We start from the raw sequence: 17,199 nt of genomic DNA, 5'->3' as shown, positions 1-17,199 counted from the left end.
CATGTGTTTTCACCATCACAAACAAAGAACAAAGAGGTATTGTGGAAGATTATGTAACGGTGACTTTATGCTTCCAAATAAATTATTTAAAATTAAGTGAAATAATGCCGCTAAGCTTCAGATATTTGCCTTACATTTTTTAATTTCCCTTTTCTTCTGTCTGTAGTTTGTCAGGATGCAGGGTGTCATTGAACTTTTGAAGGGATGTTTGCATCCAGCTGGTCATTTCCTTAGCCTCTCCTTTCTCATCCTCGGCATTGCCAAAAGGTCTGTTGGCCACAGTATTGGATGGCCAGAGCTCTCAGCACCAGATGTGAAGGATGGAGTTTGTGTTTGTGTGTGTGTGTGTGTGTGTGTGTGTGTGTGTGTGTGTGTGTGTGCGTGTGTGTGTGTGTGTGTGTGTGTGTGTGTGTGTGTGTGTGTGTGTGTGTGTGTATCATATCCTGTTTTTCATGTTGTCCAGGCCATCCTTCTGCCTCCAAGCAAGATGAAAAAGGGTTTGAAAGGAAAGGAGGAAACTCAAAACTCCCTAGATGAGACATCACAAAAAAAATGTTGACAGTTGACGGCACTAAAGCTTTGCTTTTTCACTGGGGACTTTGCTTGGGTGACTGACACAATAGTGTCCCCACCAGTGATAACAGTGGCATCTATGGAGAGGGAATTATATTTAGACAAACTCTTGTTGTTCACTTTGAGATGGAGATTACTGTGTGTGCTATGACATGCAACTCACTGGTGGCAGCAAAAAGAAGTCTATTTATAAACGTGGCATACAAGAAATATGTTGTAATGCTTTAATATATAAAAAAAAGTTTTGCTGAAAACCTCTTCAGAGGATAGAACTACTTTATAAGGTAACATTTTAATGTCCATCATATTGTCAACTGTTATTTCTGGAGGCACTTCTCTTGCGTGCGAATTCCTAGGGAATCAGCCTTGTGAGGGTCAGTTAAAACCCTGCCATCTCCACTTTGCCTGCTTTTACCGTGGCCTCGCAATTTAACATCCTCCTTATCAAGTGTGACCTATATAGACGAGGGCGAGAGAATAAGAGCTCGCTCAACATTTAGCCAAAGGCTTGTCATCTCTTCGCTCTAGACTTGTCCGTTTACTTGGTTCCCCTCTCTTTCTCTCTCTCTCTCTCTGTCTCTCTCTCTATCTCTCTCTCTCTCTTTCTTTCCCCTCTCCTCTCCTTCCTCTCTCCTCCCTTTAACCTCACACCACTTTTTCCCCACACGCCCCTCTCTTCTCTTTTTTGTTCTCTCTCTCCCTCCTTTCTTTTTTCTTTTCCTACACCATCCTCCCCTTGCTTTTGCATCCTCTAATGAGACTTCATCGTGACCTCTTATGCCGACATCCTCCCCATGCTCTGCTTGCTGGCATATTAGCAGTCTCTCTGCATTAGGAGTTCATTATCGACCCTCCATTTGGACAGTGGAAGATAGACACCCTCAGATAAGGCAGCAGCACCATGAATAAGTGTATGAACTCATTGGGCTTCTAGCTGCAGGACACACCTACAGTCATGGTGCTCCTGACATAATGAGGCCAGTCGATTAGGATAGTGTTTACATTAACCATGGACGAAACCATGTAATGTCTATGAAAGCTGTGCTTTACATTAAGTTTCTGACATGTACTCATTTCAGTATGATTCAACATTATTGTGACACTGATTGATTGCAATTCAAACTAATAGTTTGTTTGTGCAAGCACAAATCACCGGTGAGACACAAAGGGATCTCTGATACCACAGCTTCTGGAGTGAAGTGGAGTGCATTTGCAACCCAGCTGGCTTTCACTTGACATTTGGCAGAGTTGTGATTTCATGGTTGAATTACACACATTTGACTCAAAGTGTAAAAGATGCTGTAGTGTGCACATAGTGTGCAGACCTCAGAGTGCTTGTGTGTCACGCGTTATTCACTTCTTATTGCGCCATCAGCCAGACGGATGAAGCCAGTTGCACAACAGGCCTACGTGCTGCCAGGGCGCTGTCCCATGTGCTAAGACTTGGAGACTTTTAGCCTTTGTGTTTGAGTTTCTCTCTTTGCTGCCTTTATTGCCAAGGATGTCCTTACTATAGTCAGTTCCCACACATTTGAAACACACACACACACACACACACACACGCACACACACACCAAATAAACAAACAAACAAACATCAATACAGTGTACTTGCTACAATTTGAGCGCACTTCTATCTGTATTTCCATCTCTATCATATCGCCCAATTAAAGTACTCAGCTGAGCCCAAGCCAAAAGTGGTCCCACACATAAAGTGTCTATCAATCCATCCTCTCCAGGCTTTGTCTGCTTAGTAACCAATGAATTCTTCTTTCCTGGGTGCTGCAAAATGAAGAGGTTTCCTTTCAGCTTAGTGCCACTCCTTGTTCAAAGGCCTCCCCCACTCTCACACACATGCACACCACCACCACCACCATCACCCCTATTAGGATTCAGTGTGTGCTTCTACTTTGCCTCTGGCTTGCTTTAATCAGGCTGCATGCCTTCCAATGGGCAGCCAAAGGAGAGCAGACAAATGCTGGTGCGGTGCCTTTGACTCCACACTTCTCCACCCCCACCCCCTAACTCTCACACACACATGGGCTCTCTGTGGGTGAAAATGTGTGTGTGTGTGTGTGTGTGTGTGTGTGTGTGTGTGTGTGTGTGTGTGTGTGTGTGTGTGTGTGTGTGTGTGTGTGTGTGTGTGTGTGTGTGTGTGTGTGTGTGTGTGTGTGTGTGTGTGTGTGTGTGTGTGTGTGTGTGTGTGTTTGCATGTGTGTATGCTTGCATGCATACGTGAGTGTATGTGAGTGTGTGTATATGTGTGTGTGTGCGTGTGTGCGTGCATGCGTGCACGTGTGTGTGTGTGTGCGTATGTGTGTGTGCATGTGCATGTGTGTGTGTGTGTGTGTGTGTGATGTGGGGGTCAGGGGGAGTGCAGGTGAAGGGCTCCCCCAGTTTAACCAGCCATACAAGATTCATTTAGCTCCCCCTGGGATCAGAGCTTGTGGCTGACGGTGAAATTTGCATTCCTAATTCCCCTAATTCTCCTGGTGCTGCTCACAGCTGCGTCTGGGCATATTTGGAAAACAGGAAGTCGGAAGGCTCTGGCATGTCTGACAGAGAACTTAAAACAGAAGACACCAATTAGTATAAACGGAAGCTTTGCTGAACATGTTAGTGGGATTGATCAGGCTCTGTTGGGTGGAGGATGACTCTGAGATATAGATAGCATGGTCTACTTAGTCATTCATATCCATTTTTATAGACTGGTGGTTATTCACACAAATAAGGACTCAGTGCTACTGTTATTTAGGACAACACACAAAGGGAGTAGGAATATAAAAAAGTTCCCATCATGGTTATGAAAACCAAAGATGAACCAAAAGTCAAAATGCAGTTTTCAGCATACTCTCAGAATTAAGCATACTCTTTGCTTGTGAATGATGTGTGACTCATAATGTGCTAGGACACTGACAGCAACACCTAAGAACAGCATAAACGTATGACTATTTTAGGAAATGTAAGAAGTCAATCAATTCCTGGCTCCCAGACAGCTATAGGCTATGTGAGTGGCCATATGGAGCTGTAATTGACAGTGGCCTGTACTACCAATGACTTCATCATCTCACCATCAGGCCCAGTCCCAGAACTGGACCAATCAAATCAATGCATCATATTAACACAGACTTTCATGGGAAATCAATGGATAGTGCGTTGCTGCTGACCCAATCTCGTACCCCCTTCCCCGCTCCAAAGCTTATGTTGTAAGATCGTTGCCATGGGCACGCTCAGTGTGCAGCTGTTAGTATGATGGACACCATCGAAAAGGGCTGTGACCCCCCACTATTCTCTCAGGGAGGGTCGCTCCTGCATCGGCCAGCTGGAACAAGCCCATGCACTGGGAAGGCGGGTGGGTGGGGCGTCTCAGGTGGTGGCGATAGTGGGAGGGGAAAGTGGGGTGGGGGGTGTCACAGGAAGGCCAGTTCCTGTTGTCCGGTTGTCCTTGTGTCCTCCTGTCCTCTTCCCTGCCACCTGGGACTCTCTCTCTACCCCCACCTCACACCCTTGCCCCAGCTGGAGGATGTGCTCCATTATCCCCCAACAGCTGGACTCCTCCTGACCTGTAATGGGAATTATAAAAATGGCGGGTAAATCTTTTGTCTTGCTTTCACCTCTGTAGTTGGTGAGCAGAGAGTTTAATTGGGGCTTGATTAACACAAATGAATAGAGAAAGCCTTCAGGGGATCCATTAATACGCCCCTTCATTTGTCTTTATTTCCATCACAAACCATTGTTCCGGTTTATCAAAATTCATATCTTACATCAGATCTTCCCATTGCCATGCAAAGAAGTCATTTCTGGGCTACAGAGGATCTGAGCACTTTGGCCGCTAAGCAGCTACTAAGACTAATGGAAGTTATCTCAGGGGGTATAAATAGAAAATGAGTAAATCAGGGCGGTCTGGATTATTAGTCATCTCCTCTGTCAGCATTAACCATTGAAGCTCTGGCCATTTGCGCTCTCGTCATCCCTTCCAGGCCCGGCTCTGTCTGCAGCGATGAATTATTCCGTCGTTATGAATTAGGGAGCCTTCATGGTGTGGAGTGTGTGAATGAATGAAACAAGAGACGCCAAAGATGGAATTATTAATCAAAGCCACTTCCTGACGATTCATTCCGAGTGCTGAACATAATGATAAAGCCATTCGACTTGTGATGTCTGTAGTCATGCTGCATCTCGCTGTCTCATGCGTGACAAAATAAATGGCTGGATTGGGAAATCTCCCCCACCCTCTCTTAACCCCTGACCTGTACCTAACCCCTCTCCCTCTACCCGTGAACCAGCCCAACCTTGAGAGAGTATTATATAGCCCTTATCCTAAAGGCCTTTGAAACCAGGTCAGAATCACAGCACTTCGTCTTCCGCTGTCAGAAGCCCAGATGTTGATGTGGAACAATTAAGATTGTGACCAGATACCTTGGAGGATTTGGCTAGAGAGCCAACACATTGATTTTGAAACCCAGAATAATTAAGGGCTGTCAAAGGGTGTGCCGCTTTAGGAAGTGGTGTCATCTAGAGCGGCTTATCACACTGGAGGACAAAGAGAGTCTGTCGTTGCAAACCTAATGGGGGTTTGTTTCTCCTCCTCTCAGTTACTCATCAGCTCAGAGTGGAGTGTGTTTTAATGAGATGCTAATCCCTGTTAAAGGGAAGTTTTCAAAAAGCATCATTACAAACTATTAACATCCATCTTCAATACGACAATGTTACTCTGGGCTAGAATGAAATACCTCTCAAAAATAGCTAAAGTATTGTCGAACATTTCACCAACAATAACAAGAACATTCAGTGGTGTGGGTTTTTGAACATTCTAACAAGATTCCGTTCCGCAACAATTCAAGGTTCTAAAATTCTATGTTGAATTCAATGAACCCAGATATTCTTTAGAATGATCATTTGCCAACATTCCCGTCACACCGGTGTGACAGTATATTTTTAAGTGTTAACAAAAAGTCTTTACTGTATTGTAATGCAGTACTGTAACTTGGCTAACGAGAGGTGTACTAGAAAAGAAATCTGGCCCTGGACTTGACTGCTATAGCACCAGCTGGGTCAGTAATGAGACAGAATGGGCTGGTAAATCCTAATATATGTACAGATCATTATGGTTTGATGGTCTACTAGCCCGCAGATGCAACAGACCACCAGGATTAGTTCCCATATGCCTGATGGCCAGCACATCACTGGACACAGACCCTCACTATCTGTAAAGTTATCACGGTACACCATGGAGGCTGGCTAGTTTGGGTTCCTCTGATGTACTGATATAGCCCTGTCCATATTCTCCCCCAAATAAGATCAGAATGAGAGAACACATGAGAAGAAGCCTCATTACGGTGTCAGCGCCACCTAAATTTGGGGAGAGGAGTTGGGGAACCCCCTGCGCTCCCACTCCCCATTGGTCCACACAGCTTGGGAAGTCTTTACTTTATCCCTGCACCGTCTGACCCGACAGTGGCCAATTGTCGAATCTCTTATCACATGGCACAATCTGAGCCGATTAGCAAGAATAAAAAGTGGGGTTTTAGAGCGAGCGCCAGCCTAATGTGTGACCCAGTGGGAGTGCTGGCTGGCTGGCGGTGCAGGGGGGAAGGGGGGGGGGGTGGTCAGGGCTGCTACTGCTACTGCTGCTGCTGCTCAGGGGCTCCACTCATCAGGCAGCCTCCAGGATTATAGGGGCTGGAGGATTATGGGAAGGGAAGAGGTGCCAATGAAGGGGCTTTAAGGGGTCTCCCATGGCTGTGACAGGTGTGGCATTTGGGTGTGCCATGCTGTCAGTGCCCACTGCACATAATGACCAGCAGCAACCAACAGGACTAACTGGGCTCAGATGTGGCTCAGGGAAGCTCAAAACAAGTGTAATCCTCTGGTGCTTTGTTACATTCATTCATGACCAAGTTTTTCAAGACCAAGTCATTTTGTCACTGTTTTTTCCCCATGTCGGTCAAATGTTGGCTATATTGTAGACACCTGGCTATAATACAGTAAAGCATACTTCATAATCATAAAAGGACACATGGGAGGTGGCCTGCAGGCTTTACTTTGGTCGGGCCCCAACTGCTAGTTGAACTGTGATGGGGTCTGTGTCCCAAATGACTGGAACATTATAGTATTCTTTCAGTCATTTTAGTTTATTGGAGAAATGGGTAAAACAGGATTCAATAGTGCACATGCAAGAACATCAACAAGGGGCTGTTTGAGGGATTTATTTTCTAAAACGCTATTGTCCCCATTGTTTGCTCACACACAGTGACTCCAATGAAGTGCATTTACTTAAACAAAGAAAGTGCAGACCTCAAACAGCCCTAGTGATTGGGTCAGTTGAATTTCATCATGAGCCTAACCCCTTGGCAGTGTGGCAGACCAGCTCCGTAATGTTTAATTCATGGAGCTGCTGCTTGAAAGACGGCTTTGTTGCTGAGCTGTCATATTAGTGCGGCACCTCGGCTTCCCTCCATTTCCTCCTTGGCTCGTCGCATGAAAAAACACCAGTCACGGTCAATAAACAACGTGTAAAATAACCCTGTTTTCCTCCTCTGCTCGTCCATTTTCCCTACAGACCCGGAGTCACAGAGGAAGCGAACTGTTCAGAACGTCCTTGATCTCCGGCAGAACCTGGAAGATACCATGTCCAGCCTGCGGGGGTCCCAGCTCAGTCACAGGTAATTCCTCCTTCCATTCGTTTTTCCTCAGCACCCCCTGCGTGAGTGATGTAATTGGAAACCAAAGGGCCCAGTGTGTGCCATGTGGTATTTATTTGTGTTTACGTCTCTGTTTCATCTCCAGCAGGTGCAGATACATTTATCACGATCCCCTTTTACATCACAAGGGTAGCATCTTAGCATGACAAACTTGGAGTTATCATCACCTGCTCCTCTTTCACATGGCAATGTAGTTTCCCTCGTGAAATCTCATAAGAACACAAATATTTGGTTCTGCTTTAAAACTGCATGTAAATTAAACATTGGCCTTGTCAATGCAGTGTAAATAACTAATTAGCATTAGTGTGTAATCAGGCCACTTCCTCTGTTCTGAATCCCACTGTAACTCTGGAGAATGAGAGAGAGAGAGAGGAGGGGAGGAAAGGTTGTCAGTGCCCAGTGGCCGTGTTTACTTAGCCATGTTGGAGCTGTTTACTGTCCAGAGTGCTCCTCCAGCCCGTCAGGAAGTGGACGGCCTCTGAGTCCTCTCTTTAATAGTCTGTTAATAGGGGGGCTGTGTGACTTGCCTTGGCTGGCAAAAGCTCCGAGCTTAGTGGCTTAGCAAGGCCGCCCATAAACTCTGTAATAAAACACACAGTACAGTGGCTTTATACCCTTGCCTGCTGTGCTGATTTTTCCCTCTTTGACATGTCTTCACCCCATATTGGGTGGTGCTGTTGAGCTTTGCTTTGTTTTACCGTCAGCCTGATTGTTATAGGCCAGAGATGAACAGCAAGTGTTTTTATCCCAGAGTTTTATGGTCGGTATTTGCTGCTTTGTTGTAGCAAAATGGATGACAATTTCTGTCTAGGAATGTGTATTGGCAAAGCAGTTTCACAAAGAATGAGTCAATAGTGCTCAAACACACTCAGGCACACACACACACACACAGTACATCTCCACTCATTTGTGCACATCAATTTATATGATCACTTTCTACTATCATGTTCTACTTCCTATCTTTCACCTTGCTGTTCATCACCATCAGCACGATCCTGAGATATCGTCTGAGTGCCGCCATTTTCCACATGGCTTCTTTATCTTTGCTTAATTTCTCTACGAAGCCTAGTACACTAATCACTATTTTTATCACTTTTTCCGATGACCATAACTACTCCCTGCCTGCCCATTTCTTATGGAAAGGAGACAGCTTCTTGGATGTGACCGGCCCTCTCAGACCTCTGCAGCAGCGGCCCTCCATCCAAAGGCCTGTCTCCATTTAATGGCTTTGTTTAAATGCCCTATCAAAAGCCTCAATTACACTCACTGAAAGCACGAGGCAAGGGGAGGCTACTCGGAACGGGAGATAATTTACAGGGAAAACACACAGCTCAGCACCTTTCCTCTACATTTCCCAACTGCACTCTGCTTGATTCTCTCCATTAGGCTACCTCTATCTTCCTCTTCCTCCTTTCTCTCTCTCTCTCGCTCTCCATCTCTCTCCCTCCATCTTTCTCTATTCGCACTCAGTTCCAATCTGTCAGAGTCCAGAGTATCTGCTGTCTGCCGTCCTTGGTACTTCCTTGGTGTCATCACTGAACCTTGAGTTTATTTTTTGCGCACAGCATGCTGTGAGAGTGAGACTTTTTTACAGTGGGGTTCCAAAGGTATCAGTCACAGTCACAGCCAGTCCTCTGATCATGTCGCTGAAGGACACTTAACGCAAACCAAATCACACCCACACAGTGAGAAGGCCGATAAAGTGAGAAAGTAATGCAATGCAAATGCATGCATGTGGAACAGACGATAGAGCATTGAGCTGCTCAGTGGTGGTGGTGTATTTTGACCTCTAAATCAGTGTTGAGAATTCCATGGGACCCGGTGGTGATAGCTTGAGCTCGGGAACCTCCGGGAAGTAGGTAAGACATGTCAGCCGATGCATAAAAACACCAGACACCTGGAAACATCATAAAGCCTTTAAAAAGCATTAGCGCTAGCGACGAAGCTCGCAGGACGCAACATGGGGCCCCAGCGATGACAAAGGAGGACGCAGGGGGAGATGCGGACGTCAGGAGCAAGGTCACTCAAATCCCTAGCCCCCGAACACACACACACACACACACACACACACACACACACACACACACACACACACACACGGGTCATCTTTGAAAACATCTTAAGGAAAGGGGCAGTCCAACGGCAGGCGGTCGAGATCGCTTTACTGACTCACATCCTGCTGAAAGGGACGTGTGTGACGGGGGAAGGAAATTAGATGCATTTCCTCCATTTGACAGAGAGGGCGCTCAAACCCTCCCCTGGGATCCAGCCCAGTAGACAACAGTCATTTACTCTGAAGCACTCAGACACAGATGGTATGTGTGGAAAAATAAAATCTGTGTAAGGTTTTACAATTACGCAATTAACATGGGAGAACAGTAGTTATGAGTGCATAAAAGTGTTATCTCACCTTTAAATGCTTTTATTTGAAGTATATTAGTGTAAGATGTTTGAAATGTGAAGAAAATATACATATGAACAAAATGCTGGAAAAACCCAACTTTCTGCAGTGGTAATGTAAGGAAAATCGACCTATGTGGAACAGGGGACAGAGGGGAGGCACCTTGTGGCTCTCTGTTTTGCTCATCCTACCTACTCTCATTTGGTGTTCCTGGATCTTCCCCATACACATCTGTGCCATCTCATCTTCATAAGTCTCTCAGCCTACAAGGCTACAAATATTCAGCAAATTCAACACATGTATAGATTATGATTTGAATTAAGCAATACCTATCTCCTCCCCTGTGTTCCTCAGTTGTATCGAGAGCAGCGTGTGCTACGACAGCGACGAGACCAACGCGCGGAGCATCTCCAGCCTGTCCAACCGCTCGTCTCCGCTGTCGTGGCGACAGGGCCAGTCCAGTCCGCGGCTACAAGCGGGCGATGCGCCTTCCTCCACGGGCAACCCTGCCGCCCACACCAAACCCCTGCGCGGCCCCAGCCGCTTCAGCCAGATCCACTGCATCGAGCTCGTCGAGGGCCTGGACGGCGTCGACGACGAGCTGGTCGACCTCAAGTCCGATTACCTAGGCGAGGGCAACCTGAAGGGGAAAAGCCTGAATGAAGATGAAGAGGATGAGGAGGAGGATGATGTGGACGTGGACGTTGACGATGATGACCTGGCCAATGGGTAAGTACTTTTTATATAGAATATTTGTAACATGGTTAGTTTTACTGGGTCAATATTTAACTGAATATTCAGGATTTACTTCTAACAAACAGCTAACAGTTGTAGCATTTATGTGTCTTGAATAATAACTGAACAATCCACCCACATAAAAACTAGACATCAATATCTCTCATTCATTCCAAACTCTTAAGTGCAGATAAAACCTTATTCTCACCGCCACGGTACACAGGTTTGTGAGCTGTTTTGGAAAAACACACAGCCTTGTTTGTGCCATTTAGTCATTTGTTAGCAGTTAAGAGCTCCACTCCACTCAGCCCAGCTGAGGTCACTCCAACCCGTGGCATATGACTTCAAAGCAGAACGGCGTAATGACCAACTGTTATGAGATGAATTATAAAAGCGCCCCCTCACATTGCCGTCCAATTCACAATCAGCTTTGGGGCCTCCCGCTGAGCGAGTCGTGTCATACTGAGCCCTAGGCTTCTTCACAGAGCTGCAGACCGTGTCATGGCTAGCTGCAGGGCTCCTGTTGGAGCTGATGGCAATACCACCCACCCCCCCACCCCCATTCTCTGGATCTTTTGTGGGAAACTGGGTGGAATTTTGGCTGTACTGGTGCCTAGTGTTGGGCCTCTGATAGGAAAGTGTGTATGTTGGTTGGAGGGGCTGTGCGTGTGTGTGTTGATGCTTGATGGGGTGTGACTGTCATAAGTGCATGAGTCAGTCTGAGTGTGTGTGTGTATGCATGCAGTGTGTATATGATTGTGAAGCCTTTACACAATAGTTTGTGTTTTTGTTTGTCTGACACATGTTCTTTTGTAAGAGCACAGCCCTGGAGCTAGGACTAAGGGTGTTTAAACATTTTTGGAAGGCTAAATTATAAAATGATGATGTTGTAGCCATGGGCCTTGCTTTGAAGTCCCTTTGCTCTGCCTGTTGAGTCCAGAGGTACTGCCCCCAGGGGCCGTGGTCATGGGTCCAGCTATGTTTTGGATGATGGTGTTTTATCAGGGGAAGTCACTAGCTTTTTGATTGCTTGTCAACATTTGGGCTAAACCTCTGTTTATGTTCAGTAACTACATATCTGAACGTCTTTGTTGCGTAATTGCTGATGAAACAATCATTTTGAAGAACATTTTGTCCTCTGATTTTGAAAGTATCCACAACATCTGAACATTATTACTGGAAGATAACCATCACAATATAATTGCAAGTCCATGGCTGTGAGTATGAAAGTAAAATCCTTTAGCACATTTCATCATAAATCTCTTACTTTCCCTTCCTAGTTATAAAAACTGTACCTGCCCCCATCTATTTCAACTGAACCTTAGTACATTTAACTTTAATGCAGTCTGAATGTTCTCCTCCATAGCCACGTGCAGTGGCATCGTTTCTTCTACATCAGCACTCACTTTGGGCCTTTCTTCCTTCCAATCCATCCACATCAGTCAGTCCTTGTCACGAGGCCCCATGTAGAGAGGTTGCATACCCATTACATTAGACAGCCCTTGTTTGTAAGCCTGCAATTAAATACACTACAACAAACAAACTATTAGTATGTAACAACAATTTGATATTATCTTTACTTTTGCCTTTGACCATAGTCTAAACCATATCCCTAAAGCTAACCTTCTCGTGTAGTTTTTTGTAATTACAAAGCAGTGTTTGTAGTCTTCTTCCTCGCTGAATATGTTACAGTATATTTAAGTGCAGAGTTATTCCGTGGCCTGTCCCTGTTATGGTAAAGTTATTTTTGCCACCGCTCTCCAGCTTTGGCCTTGTCCTCCTATACTCACTTATATGATTTCATCATGTAAATTTTTTTTTTCATGGAAGTTTTCTAAAGCAGATAATGGATACATGGGGCAGAAAATTGGGTCTATTTCAAAAGCCTCCTGCCCTGTGTTGTATTTTTACTCTGTGTGTGTGTGTGTGTGTGTGTGTGTGTGTGTGTGTGCGCGTACGCACGCGCGGATGTGTATGTATGCACATGCTTTTGTATATGTATTTCTCCACACACCATTTCAGGGTCAGATTTGTGCTTGTGTCATCTATGTGACACAGACCTCACTCAAGCCTCTCACCATCGCTGGATTTATAATTATGTCCAAAAAGATTGGCTCATTGGAGATGGGGAGCGAACTTGGTGGAAAGATTTGTGTGATGAGGCGTCATGCTCTTCATGCTTTCATGAGCACCACCCGTGTTTGTGTTGGAGTGCCACTGCCCCGTCCGAGTCTCTCCATGCCGAGGGGGTATGACGAAGCCCCCTGGACTCTGGACATGGGTCGTAACTCTGTGCCCTGCAAGACGCCATCTAAGTCCAAAGGGAGCCCTTCGGACAGAGGATTACGCCAGCGCAGTCCGGACCCCCCCCCCCCCCCCCTCCCAGAGAACATAAAAAGAATGGAAAAAAACGCATGAAGTCACACAAAACAAAACTGTAACTCTGTCAGGCTGCGTGATTAGTTTTTGGACGTGTCGAGTCGGAGCTTAGCGTCTCGGGCCCTGCATGGGCGTCTGTTTGAATTGGCCCTGGCTAATTACTGCAGAGAGGAATCTTTTTGTGGGACTTACAGCTTGGTGCTTTTGGGGGGCATGGAGAGACAGGATTAGATTAATGAGGTTCCAAGCCTCTCTGCTTGTCAATCAGTTTGACATAAAAAAAAAAATACAGTATGTCTTCACAACAAACACGCTTTATTTATTCAAGTGCATTTCCAAGTGCTTTCGCTCGTTCTGTTACCCTCATAGGACCCCAGTATTTTTTGACAGGAAGAGACAGGAAAAGCAGAGGCCAGTTAGAGAGAGATCTGTTCCATATTAGTCCATTTATCGCAAGGTTGGCAAGGCAAGATTCAGGCCATATTCAAACCAGGTTTGTTGTGAAATCAAATCCAGTGCTGTTAATCGTGTTATCTTATGAGCAGTGTTGAGACAGGTGCTGTATTATAAATGTTTAGTGGGGGATAGTTTTCTCTTTTACACCCACCCACACTAACTCACACTCAAAGATAAGGGTATTTTTTTTACTTAATCACCATATGGAGCTTTGCCTTGTTTCTATGGCAACCACACTCCTCAAAACCTGTGCCGGACTTTTATTTGATTTATTGAGCCGTCCACGAGTGTTTGAACGTGACCGTGTGTAATGGATAGTAGGTCAAGCACCTGTTTATACACCTGCTCTTGTATGTAGTAAAAAAAGATTGCAGCCATAACAGTGTTGGACCGAGGAACTTCGTTCCAATTCCTCATCCCTTTTGAAAACTTGTTGAGACAGATCACCAATGGAGCATCATCAGCAGGCTAACACTGCACTTTTTGTTCTCCAAAGTAAGTCTGTAAAGATGTTGGCTTAGTGTTCTGGCTGTGTAATCCACTTTAAAGCTGGAAGCTCGCAGCAGAGTTTGGATGAAGAACCTGTGGCCTGACACATTCTTTTGCCTCCATCCATCCCGTCCCCATAGCAACTGCGACAAAGCTGACGGAACAGCAGGAAATCAATCTCCTTGGGACTAAGGCCCCCCTCAGGGGGGACTTTGTCTCCGGTGTGTGAGCTACGGTTCCTCTAGAGCAGGGGTCTCAAACTCAAATGAGCGGGGGGCCACTTCTGCCAATGTCATCTGATTGGAGGGCCACGTCAGTGTTAAAGAATAATACAAAAAAAACAACGGCTATTTCCTAAAATGCAATGTTTTTTTTTCAAATTTACACAAAACTACATACAGAAAGTGCAAGTCTTTTTATCTATTTTTAGAAACCTGTGCTAGCAACCTTAGCTTATAAATAAAATAATGATAAAGTAAATATTAATACAAATTATAAAACCTGACAAACTAGGTGTCAGGTTTAAGAAAGAAAAAACATTGGATTCTTATATCAAAATTTCAAAAGGCCATGGCTTGAAAGTGGTCAGAGATAAAGTCCTATTGTAAATGTAAAAATCTTTGAGTATAAACAAAGGATTATGAAGGGGGTAAATTTACCCATCTAATTTGTCACTGGATGGCAAGCACCTCAGATTATGCACCTTTCAGTAAATACTGGATGAACATATTTGGGCAGGTTTACTTTCTTTTTTGTCATATTACCCACATAACAAATTAACAAGAAAACACCTAAGATGTATACCAACAATAGTAAATTATTACTAGCCTAGCCTATAACCACAAGGCCTACAATAAAGTATCCTGGTCAAATCAGTTCCTATCGCGGGTGACTTTGTAGTTCTTCAGAGCCCTATTTCTACTAGCCCTGCTGTCTGTACCACGTCAATTACGGACACTATCATCACAATTACCACTGCAACCTCCAAGCTATGTTGGGCAGAGGGTCGAAATAAGCATGGTATGCTTAGTGGACACTGTCGTATACACGCAAAGACGCACCTCCATTCACAGACGCACCGTGACTATCACTGTCAATAGACGATCGATCATAATCTCCAAAAGGATATTCTCCTTCAGAATCAGAATAGGTGAATAACATAGCCTAGGCTACCTAAGACTTCATCACACGTGAATGTTTTTCAACATTTGGTGTAGGCCTATTTATGCTTCAATTTGTGCAACACTATGGCCTGCATCGTTTCCGCGTCATTACAAATGCACGTCTTCGCGTTTCTCGCGTGTAATACAAGTATTTCCTGAAAACTTTGTGCAGCGATTTTGGGTTTGAATCAAGCTCTGGATGTCTAGCAAATAGTGGAGGAGAGTACAAATGGGATTTGTCACCGTACTTGGATCTATTGTCTATTTTAATCAGTATCGTTGTTTGTCGCAATTAAAAATACCCTCAAGGGCCGGATGACATTATTATTTTGACATACGTCGCGTGCCAGAATTGGGCCGGACGCGCGCCGGATTTGGAGTTTGAGACCCCTACTCTAGAGTTAGGGTGTGAATGTGAGGGTGCATTTGTAGTGTGTGTGTGTGTGTGTGTGTGTGTGTGTGTGTTTATGTGTATGTATGTTTGTGTGTGCGCACATGCATTTATGTTTATGTGTTTATGTGTGCATATCATTTCTTTGGGTATGGGGCTTTAAGTATGGCTGGCTGCCTTGCTACCTGTTTGGAAATGCTGGAATGAATGGAATGCTCAAATAAGGATTCCATTATGAGTAAAATGCAATGATAAACACATCGCAAACAGAGGACCAACTGTCCTATTTATTTTTATTATATTTGTTTTGCTTTTTGCTTGAATCTCATATGGTCTCAATTGCAATCAGCACTGAAAGGAGCTTAATATCAGATCATATATCTGAGGCAGCCGTAGCCTACTGGTTAGCGCTTCAGACTTGTAACCGGAGGGTTGCCGGTTCGAACCCCGACCAGTAGGCACGGCTGAAGTGCCCTTGAGCAAGGCACCTAACCCCTCACTGCTCCCCGAGCGCCGCTGTTGTTACAGGCAGCTCACTGCGCCGGGATTAGTGTGTGTTTCACCTCACTGTGTGCTGAGTATGTTTCACTAATTCACGGATTGGGATAAATGCAGAGACCAAATTTCCCTCACGGGATCAAAAGAGTATATATATACTTATATAGGATGCAGAATGCAGATATACTGTATGTCTAGGTTCCTGATGCATATCTTGTTGGAGAGTAATTCAGTTATCTGACATGAGAATTCTGTACCTGTCCTCAACATTTGGCTAGTCAGACTTGACACACAAATATTTTATGCAGTTGCATTTTCACACGAGGACTCCGTTCCACTCCAGTGGGAATAAACAGTGCTTGCAGTTCTCCATTAGTGAAGAGCTGGCTACCAGGAAACTCATATCCTAATGCCATCATTTTCCCAAACCTGTGTGAATGAGTACAGTGGAGGTAATGGAGTTAAGCCATAATGTGTAAAGTTCCTGAGCAAGGGGAAATACACCAAAGTAGCAGGTTCTCTTTTTTCTGTTCTGTTTTGTTTTCTGATTATAATAGCTCTAACAACACATTTCCTGAAATTTGACTGTGCTGTGCAGCTCTACAGCAGAGTTGGTGTTAAGGAACAATGTGAAAGAAAAAGGCTCACTTGGCTCACTTTCAAACACATGTTATTGCACGGCACACACACACACTAGAGCGTGAGAAACCCAATATATAACCCAAATGTTTTCAGACAGGTGTCTGTTTTCATCCTCTATTAATACATCAGCGTTTTTAAAAACTTGCACTCTCTCTCTCCCTGTCTCTGTTTCTCACTCTGTGTTCCCTCTCTCTCAAAATACCGGCATACATTTTTTTTTCTTTAACCATGGATCATTTCAAATTCATATTGCTCCCAGAATCGATACGCTTATCACTGAGCCAGTGACCTCAAAAAATTGCCTTGAATTTCAATCATGTGAAAGGAATCACGTTCATCTGAACCAGCGAATGCACCCCACTGATTTCATCACACCACACATACATTAATCAAGTGGTGTGTTGCTTGACATAATTGGGATATTTGGCTGCCTAAATGAATGCTGTGGTTGAGTAACGCATTTGTTGGAGGGGGATGGGGATGCCATGGCCAGAAATATGTTCCCTTCACCCCCTCTCTCCTCTTCTCCTTTCCTCTCGTCTCCTCCCTGAAGCCAAGGGTTTGACAACATCTCTCCTGGGTCATCATTTATTTCACACATCATGTTTTATACATAACCCCCTCCCCATCACTCCAGGCTTTGTCTTCACCCGCTCCACTCCAGTGCCGTTCTGCTCCTGTACATTAAGTGGGTGCTGCACCTAGACCTGTACCTTGTTTTCTGACTGAATAAACACCGCTGCTTTTTTTTTCATATGAGGAAAAATAA

At 44.8% G+C, this 17,199-nt stretch overlaps 1 protein-coding gene across 2 annotated transcripts in view; it reads left to right on the top strand.

The window, feature by feature from the left end:
* Nucleotides 1-17,199, top strand: part of nav1a (neuron navigator 1a) — a 95,896-nt gene that overhangs the window by 31,428 nt on the left and 47,269 nt on the right. For both annotated transcript variants that reach the window (XM_076276956.1, XM_076276955.1), the window contains exons 5-6: nucleotides 7,135-7,237; nucleotides 10,032-10,406. In XM_076276956.1, the coding sequence (XP_076133071.1) occupies nucleotides 7,135-7,237; nucleotides 10,032-10,406 (478 nt within the window). The remainder of the gene's footprint in view (nucleotides 1-7,134; nucleotides 7,238-10,031; nucleotides 10,407-17,199) is intronic.

The sequence above is a fragment of the Alosa pseudoharengus genome, unplaced genomic scaffold (assembly GCF_046254945.1).
Source record: "Alosa pseudoharengus isolate Yale_2024_CS ecotype anadromous, Long Island Sound unplaced genomic scaffold, YU_APseudo_1.1 YU_APseudo_1.1_scf_9, whole genome shotgun sequence".
Lineage (NCBI taxonomy): Eukaryota > Metazoa > Chordata > Actinopteri > Clupeiformes > Clupeidae > Alosa > Alosa pseudoharengus.
The sequence above is the reverse complement of the archived record's forward strand: the minus strand, read 5'-3'. Positions and strand labels throughout refer to the sequence as shown.